General features: G+C 43.4%; 2 protein-coding genes across 7 annotated transcripts in view; one reads left to right on the top strand and one right to left on the bottom strand.

Moving 5' to 3' along the window:
* Window positions 1-7,593, bottom strand: part of MTHFD2L (methylenetetrahydrofolate dehydrogenase (NADP+ dependent) 2 like) — a 32,199-nt gene extending 24,606 nt beyond the window's left edge. For 3 of the 4 annotated variants that reach the window (XM_065685371.1, XM_065685388.1, XM_065685397.1), the window contains exons 1-2: window positions 7,231-7,591; window positions 147-331 (exon numbers count right to left, since the gene is read on the bottom strand). In XM_065685371.1, the coding sequence (XP_065541443.1) occupies window positions 147-331; window positions 7,231-7,376 (331 nt within the window). In that variant the 5' untranslated portion in view covers window positions 7,377-7,591. Of the gene's footprint in view, window positions 1-146; window positions 332-7,230 lie in introns of all 4 variants that reach the window. The other variant, XM_065685378.1, reaches the window with a different exon arrangement.
* Window positions 7,046-16,491, top strand: LOC136017260 (uncharacterized). 3 transcript variants are annotated; one of them, XM_065685419.1, is made up of 3 exons: window positions 7,046-7,433; window positions 7,819-8,342; window positions 13,365-16,491. In XM_065685419.1, the coding sequence occupies exon 3, from the start codon at window positions 13,907-13,909 to the stop codon at window positions 14,897-14,899; it is 993 nt and encodes a 330-aa protein (XP_065541491.1). In that variant the 5' UTR covers window positions 7,046-7,433; window positions 7,819-8,342; window positions 13,365-13,906; the 3' UTR covers window positions 14,900-16,491. The 3 variants fall into 3 exon arrangements, with proteins under 3 accessions (XP_065541491.1, XP_065541482.1, XP_065541501.1); XM_065685410.1 differs by having other exon boundaries at window positions 7,697-8,342; XM_065685429.1 differs by lacking the exon at window positions 7,046-7,433 and having other exon boundaries at window positions 7,512-8,338.
* The last annotated feature ends 1,521 nt before the right edge of the window (window positions 16,492-18,012 follow it).

Raw genomic sequence — 18,012 nt, 5'->3', positions numbered from 1 at the left:
TTTTCTTCAAGTTCATCAGGGAAGAAGAGCAGGAAAACAGCACAAAATTAAACTGAGATACAAAGAGTGCTCCTCCCGACCTTTTCTTACTGTTAACTAACAGCATCTTATGCTTACCGGGATCATTTACATCACATAACACATACCTACTGCGGTAGCTGCTTTTATTTTGTTTCTGACATAGATATGACTGGCCGGATTGTCTCCTACTAATATGACAGTGAGATGAGGTCTCTTGTTTCCAAAGGATATCCACAATTCTACATCCCTTTGAACTTCTTTCAAAACTTGTTGAGCGAGCTTTGTCCCTGAGATAATGGTCGCTTCATCACTAGAAAGACAAAAACATACACAATATTTAGCTCTAAGATCCCATAAACAAGACACTTAAGTGTGTAATCTACCATATCAAATACACGGTTCAATTCCTGTAACCACTCTTGGCCCCTCAACCAGCACTACAGCAGATAAACGTCCTTAGGTGAAAGGCCCACAACCATTGCCCTATCCATGCAGAAAAGCAGAGGAAGACTGAAAGTATTGTGCCTTCAACCTGGCCTGGTACTATTCAGTCTCCCTCTCTCCCTCTATCATGGCATGATCATCACCCCAGCCAAGGATGTGGACCCCCTCACACACCTCACCAACCCACAGCAAACAAGAAACCTCCAGCATGTATAACTTTCAGACGCTAAAATGTTAATTTATTTTGTAGCAGATAAGTAGCCTTTAAAAATTAGCTTTATTGCTTTGTGGTGGTGGTGGTGGTGCTTAGAGGGGAGAAAGCAGGAAGAGATGGAAAGAGCAAGAAATTGTACCACCGATCTGCTTTAAAATGTTGCTTTCTGCAAGATCCAAAACCCACAACTTCAAGCAGCCAAAATGAGTAAGCTGCAGCTAACTTCTTGCAGAAATTTCTGCTGTTTCAATCATTCCTAGTAAATTCTCATGATCAAAGAAGCTAAATGCACAAGGTGTGGAAGGAGAAAGGTAGAGGGGGAACAGCAGCAGTGACAATGAGCCCACACAGGACTGGGCAGCCACAAGACCACCCAAAATCACAGACTTTCTTTTGCCTTATAGAAAGAAGTCATCCAAACTCAGCCTCTCTGACTGATAGATGGAGAAATCCAGCCTACATTTTAGGTTATTCAGAAATGGTTCTTGGAGGACTCTGCTACATACGGCAGAGCAAGACACCCACAAGTAATCTTCTCTGGAGTGGAAACAGTAGTATCCCTCTAACTTCCACTACTGCTTAATCCCTTTAAATAAATTAACAACTTATAAGCAGTAACATGACAACCCCAAAATGTATTTTAAAATAAAATCTACTTCCAATGGCATCTGAGGTTGTCCTGGTTCAGCAGTTAGCAGTAATTTTTTTCCCCTCTTAGTAGCTGGTGAAGTGCTGTGCTTTTGACTTTCAGCCTGGGAACAATGCTGATAACACTGATGGTTTTAGTTGTTGCTAAGTAATGTTTACTCTGACCAGGGACTTCCTCATCCTCAGCTCTGCCAGGGAGGAGGGGAAGCTGGGAGGAAGCAGAGACAGGACACCTGACCCAAACTAGCCAAAGGGGTATTCCATACCACAGCACATCAGGGCCAGTATATAAACTGGGGGGAGTTACCTGGAAGGCCCAGATCACTGCTCAGGTCGGGCTGGGTATCTGTTGGCAGGTGGTGAGCAACTGTATTCACTCCTCTTGTTATTTCCCTTATCACTATTATTATTGGGCATAGCAGTAGTGGTTTTGCCTTATACCTTAGTTACTGGACTGTTCTTATCTCAACCTGTGGGAGTTACATTCTTTCGATTCTCCTCCACATCCCTATGGGAATGGGGGCGGGAAAGAAGGTGGGGAGTGAGCAAGCAGCTGCATGGTTCCGAGTTGCCAGCTGGGCTTAAACCACAAGAGAGGTAAACCTTAACAGTGCTCCAAAGGCACCCCAGAATAGAATGGAAATTGAATTCCCTACTCAATCTTACAAGCTCCACCCTCACTCCTGAATGACACTTTGGTGACAATAGCATTAAGAGATACCCTTTATTAAAGCTCTCAATGTCTTTTATCAGCTTCCCATGCTGCCCTCACCAGGTAACTGCTTAAAGATCATGTACATCTTGACAGAACAGGACTTCCTTAAGTACTATTTTGTTCACATCTTCCAAGTGTCAGCTTTATCTCATCTTGGTTGTTTCTCCAGGTCCCTGAAGTCTTCTCCACCTTCCTGCCTGTCTGCCCACTGTAAGCAAGCATAGCCACTCCTCACCTTGTACATATCTACAGGACATACACCACAACAGTTCAAGCTTGCACCTACACTATCTCCTTCACTAACTGAACCTCTCTTCAAAGAAACATCAAGAATCCAAACATGATACATACATGTTTCTTGGTACAATCATCTGACAGAGTAGTATTTACTTGTTACTCTATCTGTAAAAACACAGTAAGATAACACAAATTCCACAGAAGCAGAACTACCACACTGAAGCAAAGTTGAAGTTACTAATGGACAAGTTGACTCCTACTGAGCAAAGCTGTGAGGCACCTTAAGAAAACCACACCTTCCTGGCTCATCAGCCACTAATCAGAGACCATCAACTCATTACTACAAAGTAAGGCTGAACAGGAGAGGGATTCCCTGCAGCAAACATCCTTCACTTCCTTCCTTGAGAGGAAGAGCTTTACATGTATGCATACATACACAGTTTGAACCCCTGGTCTGAATTGAATAAATTAATTCAACGACCACCACTTGTAAGTGATACAGTGTAGCACAGACTCCAGGTGAGTTTTATAATGACACCAACAAGGTGGCATGATAACTTAAAAAACCAAACAAACCAAAATAAGAAAAAACAACCCAAAGTACCTAGAATTTGTGTTAAAAAAAAAAAAAAAAAGAAAAAGAGAGAGAAAGAGAAATTAACACATTTGCTGATAACAATTTCCCCCACTGTGAGGAAAGTGAAGTATTGCAAACCTACTTAGCACACAAAAGCCATGAATACCTTGTTTCCTTGAATTTTACACCAGCCATAGCTACTTCCCAAACACAAGTTTCTGTAGTGTTTAACTTAAATACATATATAGATATAAAAATAATTAAGCCAACAGATGTGGTTTTATTCTTTTCCTGTATGACCTGCTCTGTATGCACTCATTTTCATAGATGTCTCTCATCTTCATTATTTTTTACCTATATGCGACTTTGGCATCAGACACTTCTTTCCATGTACTCATTATACCAAATAAATAACTGATGCTTGCTTGTGTAGAAATGCCATACATATTTAAGAAAACAAGGACTTCACAGTATTTGGGTTACAAAAGATACTCTAAATCCACATGAACATGTTTTGCATTTATATGCTACTTTTACTCTAAATGTGTTGCCAAAGGAGAAATCTTCCTAATCTTTAGGCAAATAATCTTTAAGTGCATGCCTCTTCCTTAAAAATCTAGCCACAGACTCATTAAGTTTCCAAGATCTGTCCTCAATTAAAACTGACTGTTCTCACCCTGTCATGTTCAACCCTCTCGGTCATCCAAGGACCAAAACCAAAGCAAACAAACAGATAACACTGCCAAAAGCACACTGCCACACACACATTCTAAGCTTGGACAGAACATACATATTACACCCTATCCAGAAAGCGCTACAATGGGATCTTCAACATCTGCATCTTTCTGAAGACAACAGCGAGTTCTACAAGCTTTAGCAAAAGCCTCAGGACAAAAACTTGCCAAAAATCAGAAATGTTTCAAGTTAAGGATATTCTGAAAAAAAACACAAAACCCCCCACAAAAACCTCCTACAATTAATTATTTCAGTCTTGAGATTTTATCTCATTATCATCACTACAGCAAGATACACTGTTCTTCCTGAAAGATTTTAATAAATTAAATGTAATCACTATAACTATTTACTTGACTCTTACACCTAGTGTTTGACTATTTTGACTTTTGTTGCTTGAACTCTGCTTGACAGATAAAATAAGCAAAATGTGTGATGGCATTTTACCACTATTTTCTAAGAATACAGCACCAAGCTGCGTGGTCTGGTTGATATGCTGGAGGGAAGGGATGCCATCCAGAGAGACCTTGACACGCTTGTAAGGTGGGCTGATGCCAACCTTATGAAGTTCAACCATGACAAGTGCAAGGTCCTACACCTGGGTCAGAGCAATCCCAGGCACAGCTACAGATTGGGCAAGCAAGAGATTCAGAGCGGCCCTGCAGAGAAGAACTTGGGGGTGCTGGTCAATGAGAAAATGAACATGGGCCGGCAGTGTGCGCTCGCAGCCCAAAAAGCCAACCGTATCCTGGGCTGCATCAAAAGGAGCGTGACCAGCAGGTCAAAGGAGGTGATCCTGCCCCTCTACTCTGCTCTTGTGAGACCTCACCTGGAGTATTGTGTGCAGTTCTGGTGTCCTCAACATAAAAAGGACATGGAACTGTTGGAACAAGTCCAGAGGAGGGCCACGAGGATGATCAGGGGACTGGAGCACCTCCCATATGAAGATAGGCTGAGGAAGTTGGGGCTGTTCAGCCTGGAGAAGAGAAGGCTGCGTGGAGACCTCATAGCAGCCTTCCAGTACCTGAAGGGGGCCTATAGGGATGCTGGGGAGGGACTCTTCATTAGACTGTAGTGACAGGACAAGGGGTAATGGGTTAAAACTGAAACAGGGGAAGTTTAGATTGGATATAAGGAAGAAATTCTTTCCTGTTAGGGTGGTGAGACACTGGAATGGGTTGCCCAGGGAGGTTGTGAGTGCTCCATCCCTGGCAGTGTTCAAGGCCAGGTTGGATGAAGCCTTGTGTGGGATGGTTTAGTGTGAGGTGTCCCTGCCCATGGCAGGGGGGTTGGAACTAGATGATCTTGAGGTCCTTTCCAACCCTAACTGTTCTATGAGTTTATTTATTATCTCCCTTGATCATTCCAGTGGATTCACAATTTCATCCTGATTTTTAAGACAAGGGTACAAACTCAGTATACCATGGAAACACGCATACTCTGCTGTGTAACAGAAGTGTGGGTTTAGTTCCAATGAAAAACCTCCCTTAGAAGAAGGAAAAAAAAAAAAAAGAAAAAGAAAAGCCCTAGTAGATTAGCAAAACGTTTCATTAGGTATCAAGAAAATGACATCTTGACATCCTTCAGCAATAATCTTTTTCTTTGCCTGACTACCTCTGAACATCCAAAACTAAAACATTTTAACACTCTCTGTAAATACATATGCTTGAAACTTTAACGTATATTTGTGCACAAACAAATTTAACAGATTAAACAGATGTTTAATAAATGTTGAATTAGCTTGTCATGATGAAAGTAGTTCCACGTCATTAGCAAACCCAATAATAAAGCATTCTGGCTTTGTGTTCAAATTGGACTGGTTTTCACAGTCCTGTCAGTCTGAGCAGTTCTGTTTTTTCTGTATCATATTCTGGGGGACAAGTAAGTCTATACCTAGAACAACATTGAGGGAAAAAATCCCACCATGCTTTCTGAGAGAGTCTAAGACAAGATGTGCACTTTGTCTCTCCTAGAATAAACTACTTAACTCGAGTAAACCAACATCTGATTAAAGTTTTGTTATATTACTATGATGCATAGTTGTTTACCAGCACACTCAAACCTGAGAAATGCTTAACAATTCAACACATGGGGAAATTATCTAACAGCCAGTAGATACCATATTTAGTCACAGACACTTGTTTAAACTTTGCAGACACATGGATGGTAGAACATTGTGGATTTTAAGTATTATCCTAACAGCATAATGAAGTTGTTCTGAAACAACTTCTTTCCTCTGCTAATGTTTAAGATGGGGGGGGGGGGGGAATAATTCTAGGAGAATAAACAAACTGGCAAGGGCATCATCCATTTCTTGAAAATAACTCCAGACACAGGCTTCCCCCTACTGCCTACCAAGCTACTCAAAGAAACTTGTTTTAAATACCAGTGGCTAAAAAGCAGAAACTGCTCTGGGGTTTAGATACCAATACCAAAAAGGAAACAAATGAGGTGGTAATACATTGTCATTTACCATTCCAAAATGTTTCTCTTTCTCCTTCCAAGATCATTCTCCATCCTTCTTGACTCCAGAAATTACCTTCCCAAAGTAAGAGCACAGTTGCGCTAATTCAACTTTTTATATAACATTCTCAAGAACCCACTGTCTGCTACAAGGTCACCATCTATTCCTAACCACATTTTCAAGTCTCCGGATTTACTCAACTATTAAAGCTTTAAGCATTTCTCCCTATGTAATACCTAAGATCCTGAGAGTTTATCAGGGCAGCATACACTTACACACCTGCTAGACTAAATATGCCTGAATTTAGCTTGCCTTCCAATTCCAGCAATCTCCTGCATATGGATGATCTTATTCTGAACCCTGTGTTTATAACAGAACAATTCTGGTACTGAATCTTTTTCATCTGTGCACCCAGCGACTTGCAAGATATAGAAACAAAGACCTCAGCCACTATTTTAGACTATCTTATACACTAAAAGCACAACATCATAGGGGGCATCACAATGGGATGTTCTCAGTACTGTATGTACGACATGAAAACCTTTGTAAAATCATTAAAGGAACATCTACGTTTCGCAGAAGTGGGGAAACAAAAAACCAAAACCAAAAAACAACGAAACACAACCAACAACCAACAAAAAACAAACAAACAAAAAAAAAACCAATCAAAAATCCCCAACAAAACAAAACAGTTACAAGCAGCAAAGAACAGAAGTAGGAACCCACTATGCAGAAACAGTTTTCTACCAGGAGCGAACCCATGTTTAACAGCCAGATTCCCACCAAGGAGACAGAAGACCACATCGCAAGCCCTCCCCCATGACAGGGCACCGTTTATCCCGCCGCTGGATCCACGACGCCGGTGCCGCAGCCCTTCCTCCTTCCCTCCGCCGCTCCAGGTACCTCTTCCCTCTAGCACTGACCCCGCAGAGGCCCGTTTTCCCGGGAAAAACCACAACTCGGCCGGGAAGCGGCAGACAAAACTCTCTCCCCACAGGTGCTTGGCACCCGCCGCACGCTCCTAGCGCGACCGTTAAACGGCGGCGGCGCGCAACCCGCCATTCCCCAGAGCGCTCCCGCCATACCGGGAGAGAGAAGGAAGGCAGGAAGGCAGGGAGAACGGAAAGAAGGAAAGAGGAAGGCGTGAGGAAGAAGATGCCCCGAGCGGTGCGGCGTACCTGGCGGCGCGGCGAGGGGAGCTGCTGGTGCTGTAGGCGGCCAGGGGCGCCAGGCAGGAAAGTGCTCGCCACCTCCTCAGCGGCGCCAAGCCCGGGCGCATCGCGGAGGAAGAAGAAGTGAAGGCGGTCGCCGCCGCCGCCGCCATGTCGCTCCCGACGGACGGAAGCGCCGCCGCAACCAAGCGACGAAAGGAGGAGCCACGGTAAGAACCGGGCGTGTTGCGGAGGGCGGAGCTGCTGATCCCTGTGATGGGAAGGACGGGCCTACGGGGCAGGAGGGAACTACCCCGGCGAAGGGGGGGGGGTAGGGTTAGGGTAAGGGTCCGGTTTGTGGACTGGCCGTCACCCGTGGTGTGGACTGGGGCTGGTAACCCGCGGGTTTATGTGCTGAGAGGATGGGTGGCACAGCCGCTACTTGTAATAAAAGAGATAATGTTTGTTAATCAAATCCTGCTTATGCTACTAGTAAAACCAGATGTCGGCCTTGAACAGAGAAGGAGCAGGCCTTGTATTAACCACAGACATCCAGTAATGTAAACAATGCTTGTGCAAGCTTTGTACTTATGCAAGATACGACAAACTACGCAGGTGTTAAACGAAGGTCACAAGACGGTTACAAGAGGAAGACTCGGGGCCTTCATCCCAGCTACCACCAGGAGGCAGACAAAGACCTCCTAGCAGCAGATTGGCGCAGACGCAGGGTGCACCACGGAAGGACATGTATACCGGAAGCAGAGGACTGAGAACCACGACCGCGAGAAAGGGGGTTGCACGCCGTTGGTGGAGCAGAGGCTCCCCGGCCGCCCAGCGCTGTTTTGCTTGCTATCGCTTGCCAAATTTATTGTAATAAATTGATATATCATTTTACTTAATTAACTCCCTGATTTTATCCAAGCACTCTATAACGATTTTGGTGCCGTGACTCGGATCCAAGACGAGGTAGCGCGGAGCTCGCGTGTCAGGGAGGCGCCCTGTCTTCGGACGGCCCTGGTGCGGGATATCCCACTACACTCAACTGGATCAATGAACGTCCAAATTGATAGGCAAGCAAAAGAAAACCGGTGTACCCCTTAAACTTTGTGCACGAAGACCGAGCGAAGACTCAGGAGTGAGTGAGTATAGGCCGGTTATCCATTTGGTTGGGGTTGGGTTCCCCAGAGTGTGACTGTGTGAGACGTCCTTCTGGATGAAGCAAGTGCGGACCCTCTAGTAGTGCAGTTCCCTACTCCTGCGAGGGACTGGGCCACAAACGAGGGGAAGCTTGTGAGTGTGTGAAAGAAGGCACTCCGGAAGATGGGACAGATGAAAGGCAAGCTGTTTGCGCCCATGGGGAGGGAGTCTCGGGTGCAGCTCCCACAGATACCCCCTGACAGTCCTTTAGGACTAATGATTAAGTATTGGAATGACTTCCCTTCTAGGAAAGGGAAGGATAAATGAAAAATTATATATTATTGTGTAGAAGTATGGGGAGGACAGAAAATTAGAGCTGACAATTTATATTGGCCAGTTTTTGGCTCATTTGAAGATTGGATTTGCCAGGCACTAAACATTTATATAAACAATAAGGAACCTTTTTCATTAGAAGAAAGTGAATATGCTGCCCTATGGTTAGGGAAGGATACAATGGTCCGTCTTTTTGCCTTAAAAGCCGCAAAAAGGGAAGAAAACTAAAACTAAGTCAGAGGAAACCCCTCTTTCCCCTCCTCCTTATTATTTTCCCGTACCAAATGCTCCCCCTCTGGAGGAGAATAAGTAAGGTTCAGAATCAGAGACTGAACAAACTACGTCTGGGGTTCAGACTAGGAGCCAGACACGGAGAAAAGAACAGGAGAAGTTATATCCCTTAAGAGAAGTGGCCATGGGAGGACCCTAACCTGGAGTAGGGTATGTGGCTGTTCCCCTTAAGTCAAGGGACATTAGAGAATTTGAAAAGGAAATGGGGCAATTATTAGAGGACCCTATCGGAGTCTCGGAAAGATTAGATCAGTTTCTGGGACCTAATATTTATACCTGGGATGAGTTAACAGCAATCTTGAATATTTTATTCACTCAAGAAGAAAGGGAAATGATTAGGCAAGCTGGAATGAGACTCTGGGAGCAACAACACCAACAGGGTCTGGCTGCGGACACTAAATGGCCTATGCAAAGACGCAATTGGAATAACCAAGATGCAGGAGATAGGGGCCATATGTCTGATTTACGAAGTATGATTATTCAAGGCATCAGAGAATCCGTGCCCAGGGGTCAGAATATCAGAAAAGCCCTAAGTGATTATCAAAAGAAGGATGAAACCCCCACTGAATGGTTAGAGAGGTTAGGAAAAAACTTGCAATTGTATTCTGGCCTGGACTCTACCACTGCGGTGGGACAGGCATTGCTAAAAACTCAATTCGTGGCAAAATCTTGGACGGATTAGAAGGAAATTAGAGAAGATCGAGTATTGGCAAAAGAAGGATTTAGGAGAACTATTAAGGGAAGCCCAGAAAGTGTATGTGCGGAGGGAGGAGGAAGCCCAGAAAAAGCAGGCTCGGATCTTAGTGTCCGCCGTCAGAAAAGGACAGCGTCCTGGCCCTAATAGCCCTGCAGACCATCAGAGACGAGAAATACCGATCAGACAGGGAAGACCTGGCAGCCCTAGAACAGAAGGACCTGGGAAAGTAGGAGAAAGACAGGTAGAATGTTTTTATTGTCACAAATTCAGGCACACTAAACGGAATTGCAGAAAAAGGATGCAGGATGAACAGATGTTTGAAGAGGATGAGGGGTGCCAGGGGCTCTATCTGCTGGGGACCCCGAGAAACACTGAGCCCTTGATAAAAATCAAAGTGGGTCCTCAGCAACAAGAAATAGAGTTCCTCGTGAACTCTGGGGCAGAAAGACCAACTGTCCAACAAGTACCCCGGGGTTGTGTTATATCTCCGGAGAAAAACAAGTAATAGGAGCAAAAGGAGAACCCTTCGGGGTCCCAATAATCAAAAATGTACAGTTTGAAACACAAACATGATTCGAAATGGGATCATTACTATTGGTGCCCGAAACTGGATATAACCTATTAGGCAGAGATCTTATGGTTGAGTTGGGAATTAACCTAGAAATTAAGAAAAAGGAAGTAACAATAAAACTATGCCCACTCACAGTTGCAGATGAACAGAGAATAAACCCAGAAGTCTGGTATTCACTGGACACGGTCGGCAAACTGAAAATTGAGCCCTTTGAAATCACTATTAATAATCCTGAGATCCCGGTAAAGATAAAACAATACCCATTATCTCAAGAAGGGAGACAAGGATTAAAACCCAAAGTAGATAGGTTAATTAACAAAGGGCTATTAGAGCCATGTATGTCTCCTTTTAATACCCCAATTTTACCAGTTAAAAAGCCTGATGGCAGTTACTGGCTAGTACATGATTTACGGGAAATAAATAAACGAACTGTGTCCTGATTCCCTGTGGTAGCCAACCCCTATACCCTGTTAAGCTAATTAAGTCCTGAAAACCAGTGGTATAGTGTGATAGATCTGAAAGATGCATTTTGGGCTTGCCCCTTGAAAAAAGGGTGCCGAGATTACTTTGCATTTGAGTGGGAAGACCCTGCCACCCATCAGAAACAACAACTTAGGTGGACAGTTTTATCTCAGGGATTTACAGAATCCCCCAACCTCTTTGGTCAGGCCCTGGAACAAATCTTATGAAAATATGAGATAAATCCTGACGTAACCTTGGTACAATATGTGGATGATTTACTACTAGGAGGGACAAATGAGACTGCCGTTCGAGAGGAAAGCATAAAGTTGTTAAATTTTCTCAGCCTGCAAGGACTAAAAGTATCCAAATCCAAATTACAATTTGTAGAAGAAGAAGTTAAATATTTAGGTCATTGGTTAAAGAGAGGTACTAAGAAGCTAGACCCCGATAGGGTTAACGGGATCTTGTCCATATCGGCACCCAAGAATAAGAGACAAATTAGACAATTATTGGGACTTTTAGGATACTGTAGACAATGGATAGAAAATTACAGTAAAAAGGTAAAATTTTTGTATCAACAGCTAGCAAAGGATGGGCTGTTAAAATGGACCCCAGAAGATGAAAAGCAGTTTCAAACCTTAAGAACTGATTTGGTTAACGCACCTGTCTTGAGTTTGCCAGATATAAAAAGGCCATTTTATCTTTTTGTCAATACTGATGATGGTACAGCCTTTGGAGTCTTAACCCAAGAATGGGCAGGAAAACAGAAACCGGTAGGATATTTTTCCAAATTATTAAACCCTGTCAGTAGAGGATGGCCTACCTGTTTACAAGCGGTAGTAGCAGTAGCATTGCTAGTAGAAGAGGCCAATAAAATCACCTTGGGAGGTGAATTAAAAGTATTGACCCTTCGTAACATCAGGAGAATCTTACAGCAGAAGGCAGAGAAATGGATTACAGATGCCCGACTCCTAAAATATGAAGGAATTTTGATACACTCCCTGAAGCTAGAAATAGAAACTACCAGCTGGCAAAACCCTGCACAATTTCTGTATGGGGATCCGGGAGGCGTACTGAGTCATGATTGTCTCCTAAGCATAGAAAATCAGACAGAAATTAGACCAGATCTGGAAGAAGAAGAGCTAGAAAGAGGAGAAAAGTTGTTTGTAGGTGGATCTTCCCGAGTTATAGAAGGAAAGTGAAAATCTGGGTATGCTATTGTAGACGGAAAGACTTACCAAGTTTTAGAATCAAGCTCCTTAAGCCCCAGATGGTCAGCCCAAGCATGTGGATTATATGTACTATGAGCTTTAAAACTTTTAAAAGATAAAGAAGGGACCATATACATCTATTCAAAATATGCTTTCGGTGTGGTACATACCTTTGGTAAAATATGGGAAGAAAAGGGTTTGATAAACTCACAAGGGAAAGGATTAGTACATGAATTTTTAATAACACAAACGCTGCAAGCTTTAAGGGGACCAAAAAGGATTGCAGTAATTCATGTAAGAGCCACCAAAAGGGGTTAACTCCAGTGATCAGGGGAAATAACTTAGCGAATGAGGAGGCGAGAAAGGCAGCCTTACTAAGCTTAAAGGCAGCCTTACTAAGTTTAAAGGCACCAGACACCCCAGTGCAGCCACAAGATCCGCGTTTTAAGTTTTACAGATCAAGAAAAAGGTAAACTAAAACAAATGGGATTAATAGAAAAAGAAAACGGGAGTTGGGAACTTCCTGATGGATGAAAAGTACTACCAAAAGCCTTGGCTTGGAGAATTATGAGACAATTCCACCAGCAGACCCACTGGGGAGTCCAAGCCCTAGTAGATCAATTTACTACTAAATATATGAGTATTGGAGTTTATAATATTGCCAAGCAATTAATATCCAATTGTATGACATGTCAGCAGGTGAATAAGCATCAGCTTCGAGAAAAAGTTTTAAGAGGAAGAGAATTAGCCCACTGACCCTTTCCAAAGATACAAGTTGATTTTACGGAACTACCAAAAGTAGGTCGATACAAATATTTATTAGTGATCATAGATCATCTAACACATTTTGTAGAAGCTTTCCCTACTGCTAGAGCAACAGCTCAGAATGTTATTAAGATAACTCGTAGAGAACATAGTCCCTAGATACGGAAACATTGAAGTCATAGGTTCAGATAGAGGGCTGCATTTTATTTCCAAAATGATAAAAGAGACCCTTACTTCATTAGGAACTAAGTGGGAATACCAAACTCCTTGGCATCCCCAAAGTTCGGGGCAGGTAGAAAGAATGAATGGAGAAATAAAGAAACAATTAACTAAGCTTATGTTAGAAACTAAAATGTCCTGGGTAAAATGTTTATCCTTAGCATTGCTCAATATAAGAACGCAGCCTCGAATGATACAGGGATTTCCCCTTTTGAGATGCTTTATGGAATGCCATAAGATCTGGAGTCCCCAATAAACCATTCTAAAATCGAAGACTCCCAAATTCAACCATATATTTTGCAAATTATGGAGAGACGAGAGAAACTGTGAAAGAAGGGCTTAGTAGTTCAAAGACCTCCACTAGATGTTTCAATACACAACATTAAACCAGGAGACAAAGTACTTGTTAAAACATGGAAGGAATCCACCCTGACTCCTCGTTGGGAAGGACCTTTTCTTGTGTTGCTTACTACAGAGACAGCTATAAGAACTGCCAAGTGGGGATGGACACATGCCAGCCGAGTTAAAGGACTTATCCTCGAATCCCAGTGGGAAGTGAGCAGCGGCCAGCCTGGAGATCTCAAATTGACTCTAAGGAAAGAGCATTGATGAACTCAGACGTAACTATCACCTATATAAACCCTAGTTGCAGTTGTTACCCTTTTGTGTGTTATAAGTGTAAAGTGTGCCAAGAGAAGTAGTGGGTCCATAGCCGTCATGGATATCCTCCCAGGGGGGAATGTGTAGAATGTTACAAAAAAGAACGGGATTTAACTGACCCAGCCCTTAGAGTGGGTGTATCAACAGGACAATTTGAAAGAGAGTCTAAAAGGTGGTGGGACATATTTGCATTGGGAATCAATCCAGAAAACTACTGCTATCATTCTAACGAACCCGTGCCTTTCATAACAGAAATTATCAAAATTAAGTGTAGAAAAACTTTAATTGGAATAAGGTGTGACACCCCAGGAGTTAAAGATAAAAACTGGGAGCAATACATAAAAAACCAGCTCAAACATGGCAGTATTAACTCCCCTGAAGAATACCCCTGCTGCCGAGAAGATGGTACCCCCCATGGCTCGAAGCAGCCAAGTCGACAGGCGAGGCAGAGGAGTAAAAAGGTGGGGAAAGCAAATCCAATATGTAGCCCTTGGGACTATAAACAAATATTGGACGAGCTGCCTGGCTGCTAGTACTAGCTCCCTAATAAACGTCTCTAAACTCCAAGAAGGTCGTAGCTATAGGCACAGTAAAAAAGGTTCTAAAAACTTACATAAGAGGTTTCCAGGGAGATTTGAGGACCCATCACCGCTCTTGCACACGCTTCTATTGTTATTGTTCCTGCTAACTTCGGTAACTCGGGGTGATCATGTACATCAGCCTTATAAATGGACCTTGAACAGGTGGGAAGATCAAGCAATACTCAGGACCGCAATTACACCGGGACCTCCCAGTTTCACCATTTACCTTTGTGATTTAGTTCCCATAAAGCCATGCCTCAACGAAATAGGGTTCTATTTTTGCCCTAGTTCTAATCCTGGAAAAAGTTATTGCAGCTATCCTGGTCACTATTATTGTGCTTATTGGGGTTGTGAAACGGTTGCCCCCGATTGGATACCTGGTGGAGGGAGAGACCCACACTTAAAGGTAGGATGGGCACCCTTTGGGTGTAAACCTCACAAACGAGATTCTGTAGGTGGCATTGTGGCCACTGGGAATTGCAAATACATTTATATAAATGTATCTACACCCCAAGACACCGGGTGGTTTTTGGGAAAAACATGGGGAGTAAGACTATGGGAACCGGGAACTGACCGTGGAGGCCATTTATATATAAAAAAGGAACCCGTACCCAATGATCCTGAACCAGTAGGGCCAAATTCAGCACTAACAGATGATGATAAATTTCCAACATCTACCCCCATAAGAAATGAAACCTTTAAAACAGAATCTGACAATTCTTCCACGATAACTCCCACACCTTCCACCACGGAAAGTAATTCCTTATGAAAACTAGTACAAGCTAGCTATACTATATTGAATGTTACAAACCCAAATTTAACTGAATATTGCTGGTTATGCTATAAGATAACACCCCCTTTTTATGAGGCAGTTGGAGTCATCACCAAGGCTAGATGAATAAATGGTACTAACCCAGCACAATGTTTATGGAAAAAAGACAAGAACAATCAGCGAGGCATTACTCTGACCCAAGTCACAGGAAAAGGAAGATGTATAGATTCCATACCCATACAAAAACAACACCTGTGTGGAGTTATAACTCCAGCAATAAAAGGAAAAATGCCAGCTGATTGGTTATTACCTGCTGCGAATACTAGATGGATTTGCACAAGTCTAGGAGTTACGCCCTATCTCTCTCTGAAATTATTCAATGAAAGTCACTATTATTGTATTCGGGTAATGATAGTACCAAAAATCGTGTCTCATCCAAAACAATTTGTATATGACTATCACACCGTCCAAGAACATCATCTAGCCAAACGTGAACCATTTACAGCTCTTACAGTCACTACATTATTAACAACTGGGGCAACTGGAGTGGGTACAGGAGTGGCCGCTCTAGTTAACCAACACCAAGAATTCAATTCCCTTAGGATAGCAGTAGGTGAGAATTTGGCTAAAATAGAGAAGTCTATAAGTGCTCTAGAAGCATCCTTAAGATCCTTATCCGAAGTGGTGCTTCAGAATAGGCGAGGGTTAGACCTAATGTTTTTGCAACAAGGGGGACTGTGTGCCGCTTTAAAAGAAGAATGCTGTGTATATGCTGACCATACTGGCGTGGTACGAGACACCATGACAAAATTACAAGAGGGGCTAGAAAAATGAAAAAGAGAAAGGGAACAACAAAAAAGCTGGTATGAATCGTGGTTTAATTATTCACCTTGGTTAACAACATTATTGTCAACTTTAGTGGGACCGTTGATTTTGTTAATTGTAGGCCTTACTTTTGGACCATGTATTTTTAATAAATTAATAGCAATTGTGAAAGGGAGATTAGAAGCAGCGCATTTAATGATAGTTAGAACCAAATATGAACAAATAAAGGGAGAAGAAACAGAATTAATCAATGAAACGGAAATGCTATCACGATTTGATAAAACGATAAATAGAAAAAGGGGGGATTGTAATAAAAGAGATAATGTTTGTTAATCAAATCCTGCTTATGCTAGTAGAAAAACCAGATGTCGGCCTTGAACAGAGAAGGAGCAGGCCTTGTATTAACCACAGACATCCAGTAATGTAGACAGTGCTTGTGCAAGCTTTGTACTTATGCAAGATATGACGAGCTACGCATGTGTTAAATGAAGGTCAGAAGACGGTTACAAGAGGAAGACTCGGGGCCTTCATCCCAGCGACCACCAGGAGGCAGAAAAAGACCTCCTAGCAACAGACTGGAGCAGACGCAGAGTACACCACGGAAGGACATGTATACCGGAAGCAGAGGACTATAAGAACCACAACCATGAGAAAGGGGGTTGCACGCCGTTGGTGGAGCAGAGGCTCCCTGGCCGCCCAGCGCTGTTTTGCTTGCTATCGCTTGCCAAATTTATTGTAATAAATTGATATATCATTTTACTTAATTAACTCCCTGATTTTATCCTAGCACTCTATAACACTACTCACCTCCCCAGCCCATACCACCCTGCACTGCTTGGTGGGCTGCGCCAGGAGCTTCTGCAGATGGTGATGAAAAAGGCGGTCTTTGTGTCCTTCGATTTGTATGAACTCCAGCCAAAATGTGGTGAGAGCAAAGCTGAAGCCAAGTTTCAGTGGCACAGACAAGAGTCGAAGTCCTTCGGAATTCTGAGCTGAATGCTCATGTCCCAGGGAAGTTGCTTGGGCTTTGTTGCAACTCGCATATTGCTGCTTTCCATTGTGTCCTGTGTTAGGTTTTTTTTCACGAAAAGTGTGGAAAAAATCCTCTATGCAGAGGGGAAGAAGAGCACAAATTGGGATCTGAGATAGCATATACAAAGCATACCAAAATAATACTGGCAACCTTACCTGCAGTATTGAGCCTACTTACAGCTGGCAATTTCCTTTCTGAAGCTTGCAAAAGCTTTGAAAACATGCAGTAGATGACTGAGGTTGTGGTTTCTGGTATGGTATGGGCTAGCCTTTTTCATCATTTATGTGTTTGTATAAAGTGGGTTGCTCAGGTGGTTCCACAGAAAATGTGCATATTGGTTTTTAATGGCTTCTCCTCCTACAATCTTACTGTCCTCCAATATTGTATATCTTACTGTTTAGTTTGTCATGTCTTATAAATAGTAGAAACATAAAATCACAGAGTGGTTTGGGTTGGAAGGGACCTTAAAGCTCATACAGCTCCAACCCCCTGCCTTGGGCAGGGACACCTTCCACTAGTCCATGTTGTTCCAAGCCCTGTTCAGCCTGGCCTTGAACACTGCCAGGGATGGGGCAGCCACAGCTTCTCTGGGCACCCTGTGCCAGTGCCTCAGCACCCTCACAAGAACTTCTTTCAAATGTCTCATCTCAATCTCCCCTCTGTCAGTTTAAAGCCATTCCCCTTGTCCTGTCCCTACAGGCCCTTTTCTGAAGCCCCTCTCCAGGTTTCTTGTAGCCCCTTTAGGCACTGGAAGTGGCTCTAAGGTCTCCCTAGAACCTTCTCTTCTCCAGGCTGAGCAAGCTTATCTCTCTTAGCCTGTCTCCAGAGCAGAGGTGCTTCAGCCCTCACAGCATCTTGGTGGCCTCCTCTGGATACACTCAAAGGAAATACGCTCAAGGGGAACTCACCAGAGTGGATTTGTGTACTTCATTTGGTCAGAATGTGTCCCTTACAGTGTCCCCAGGATTGCTGATGCACACCTCAACAAACTGTGGGACCCTTCAGCATGGAGAGGTTTGTTTGGTGGGCAGAAGGGCCAGTGGCTGGGCAGGAGGGGCAGTGGGGAGGGGGCTGCCACATGCCCAGTGGAGCAGGAGGCGGGCTGCTGGCTACCGGCTGTCTCTCTTACCCACAGCTCAGACTCCTGTTGCTGGACATAGCAGCAGCACTGGGACCGCTCAGCCTGTCTCAGCTGCTGGATGTTTGCATCAGTACAGCAGAGGTTGGATGTGTGAACTTCAGAGCTCTGCAC

Source organism: Lathamus discolor, chromosome 1, assembly GCF_037157495.1.
Source record: "Lathamus discolor isolate bLatDis1 chromosome 1, bLatDis1.hap1, whole genome shotgun sequence".
Lineage (NCBI taxonomy): Eukaryota > Metazoa > Chordata > Aves > Psittaciformes > Psittacidae > Lathamus > Lathamus discolor.
This window is presented reverse-complemented; position numbering and strand designations above follow the sequence as displayed.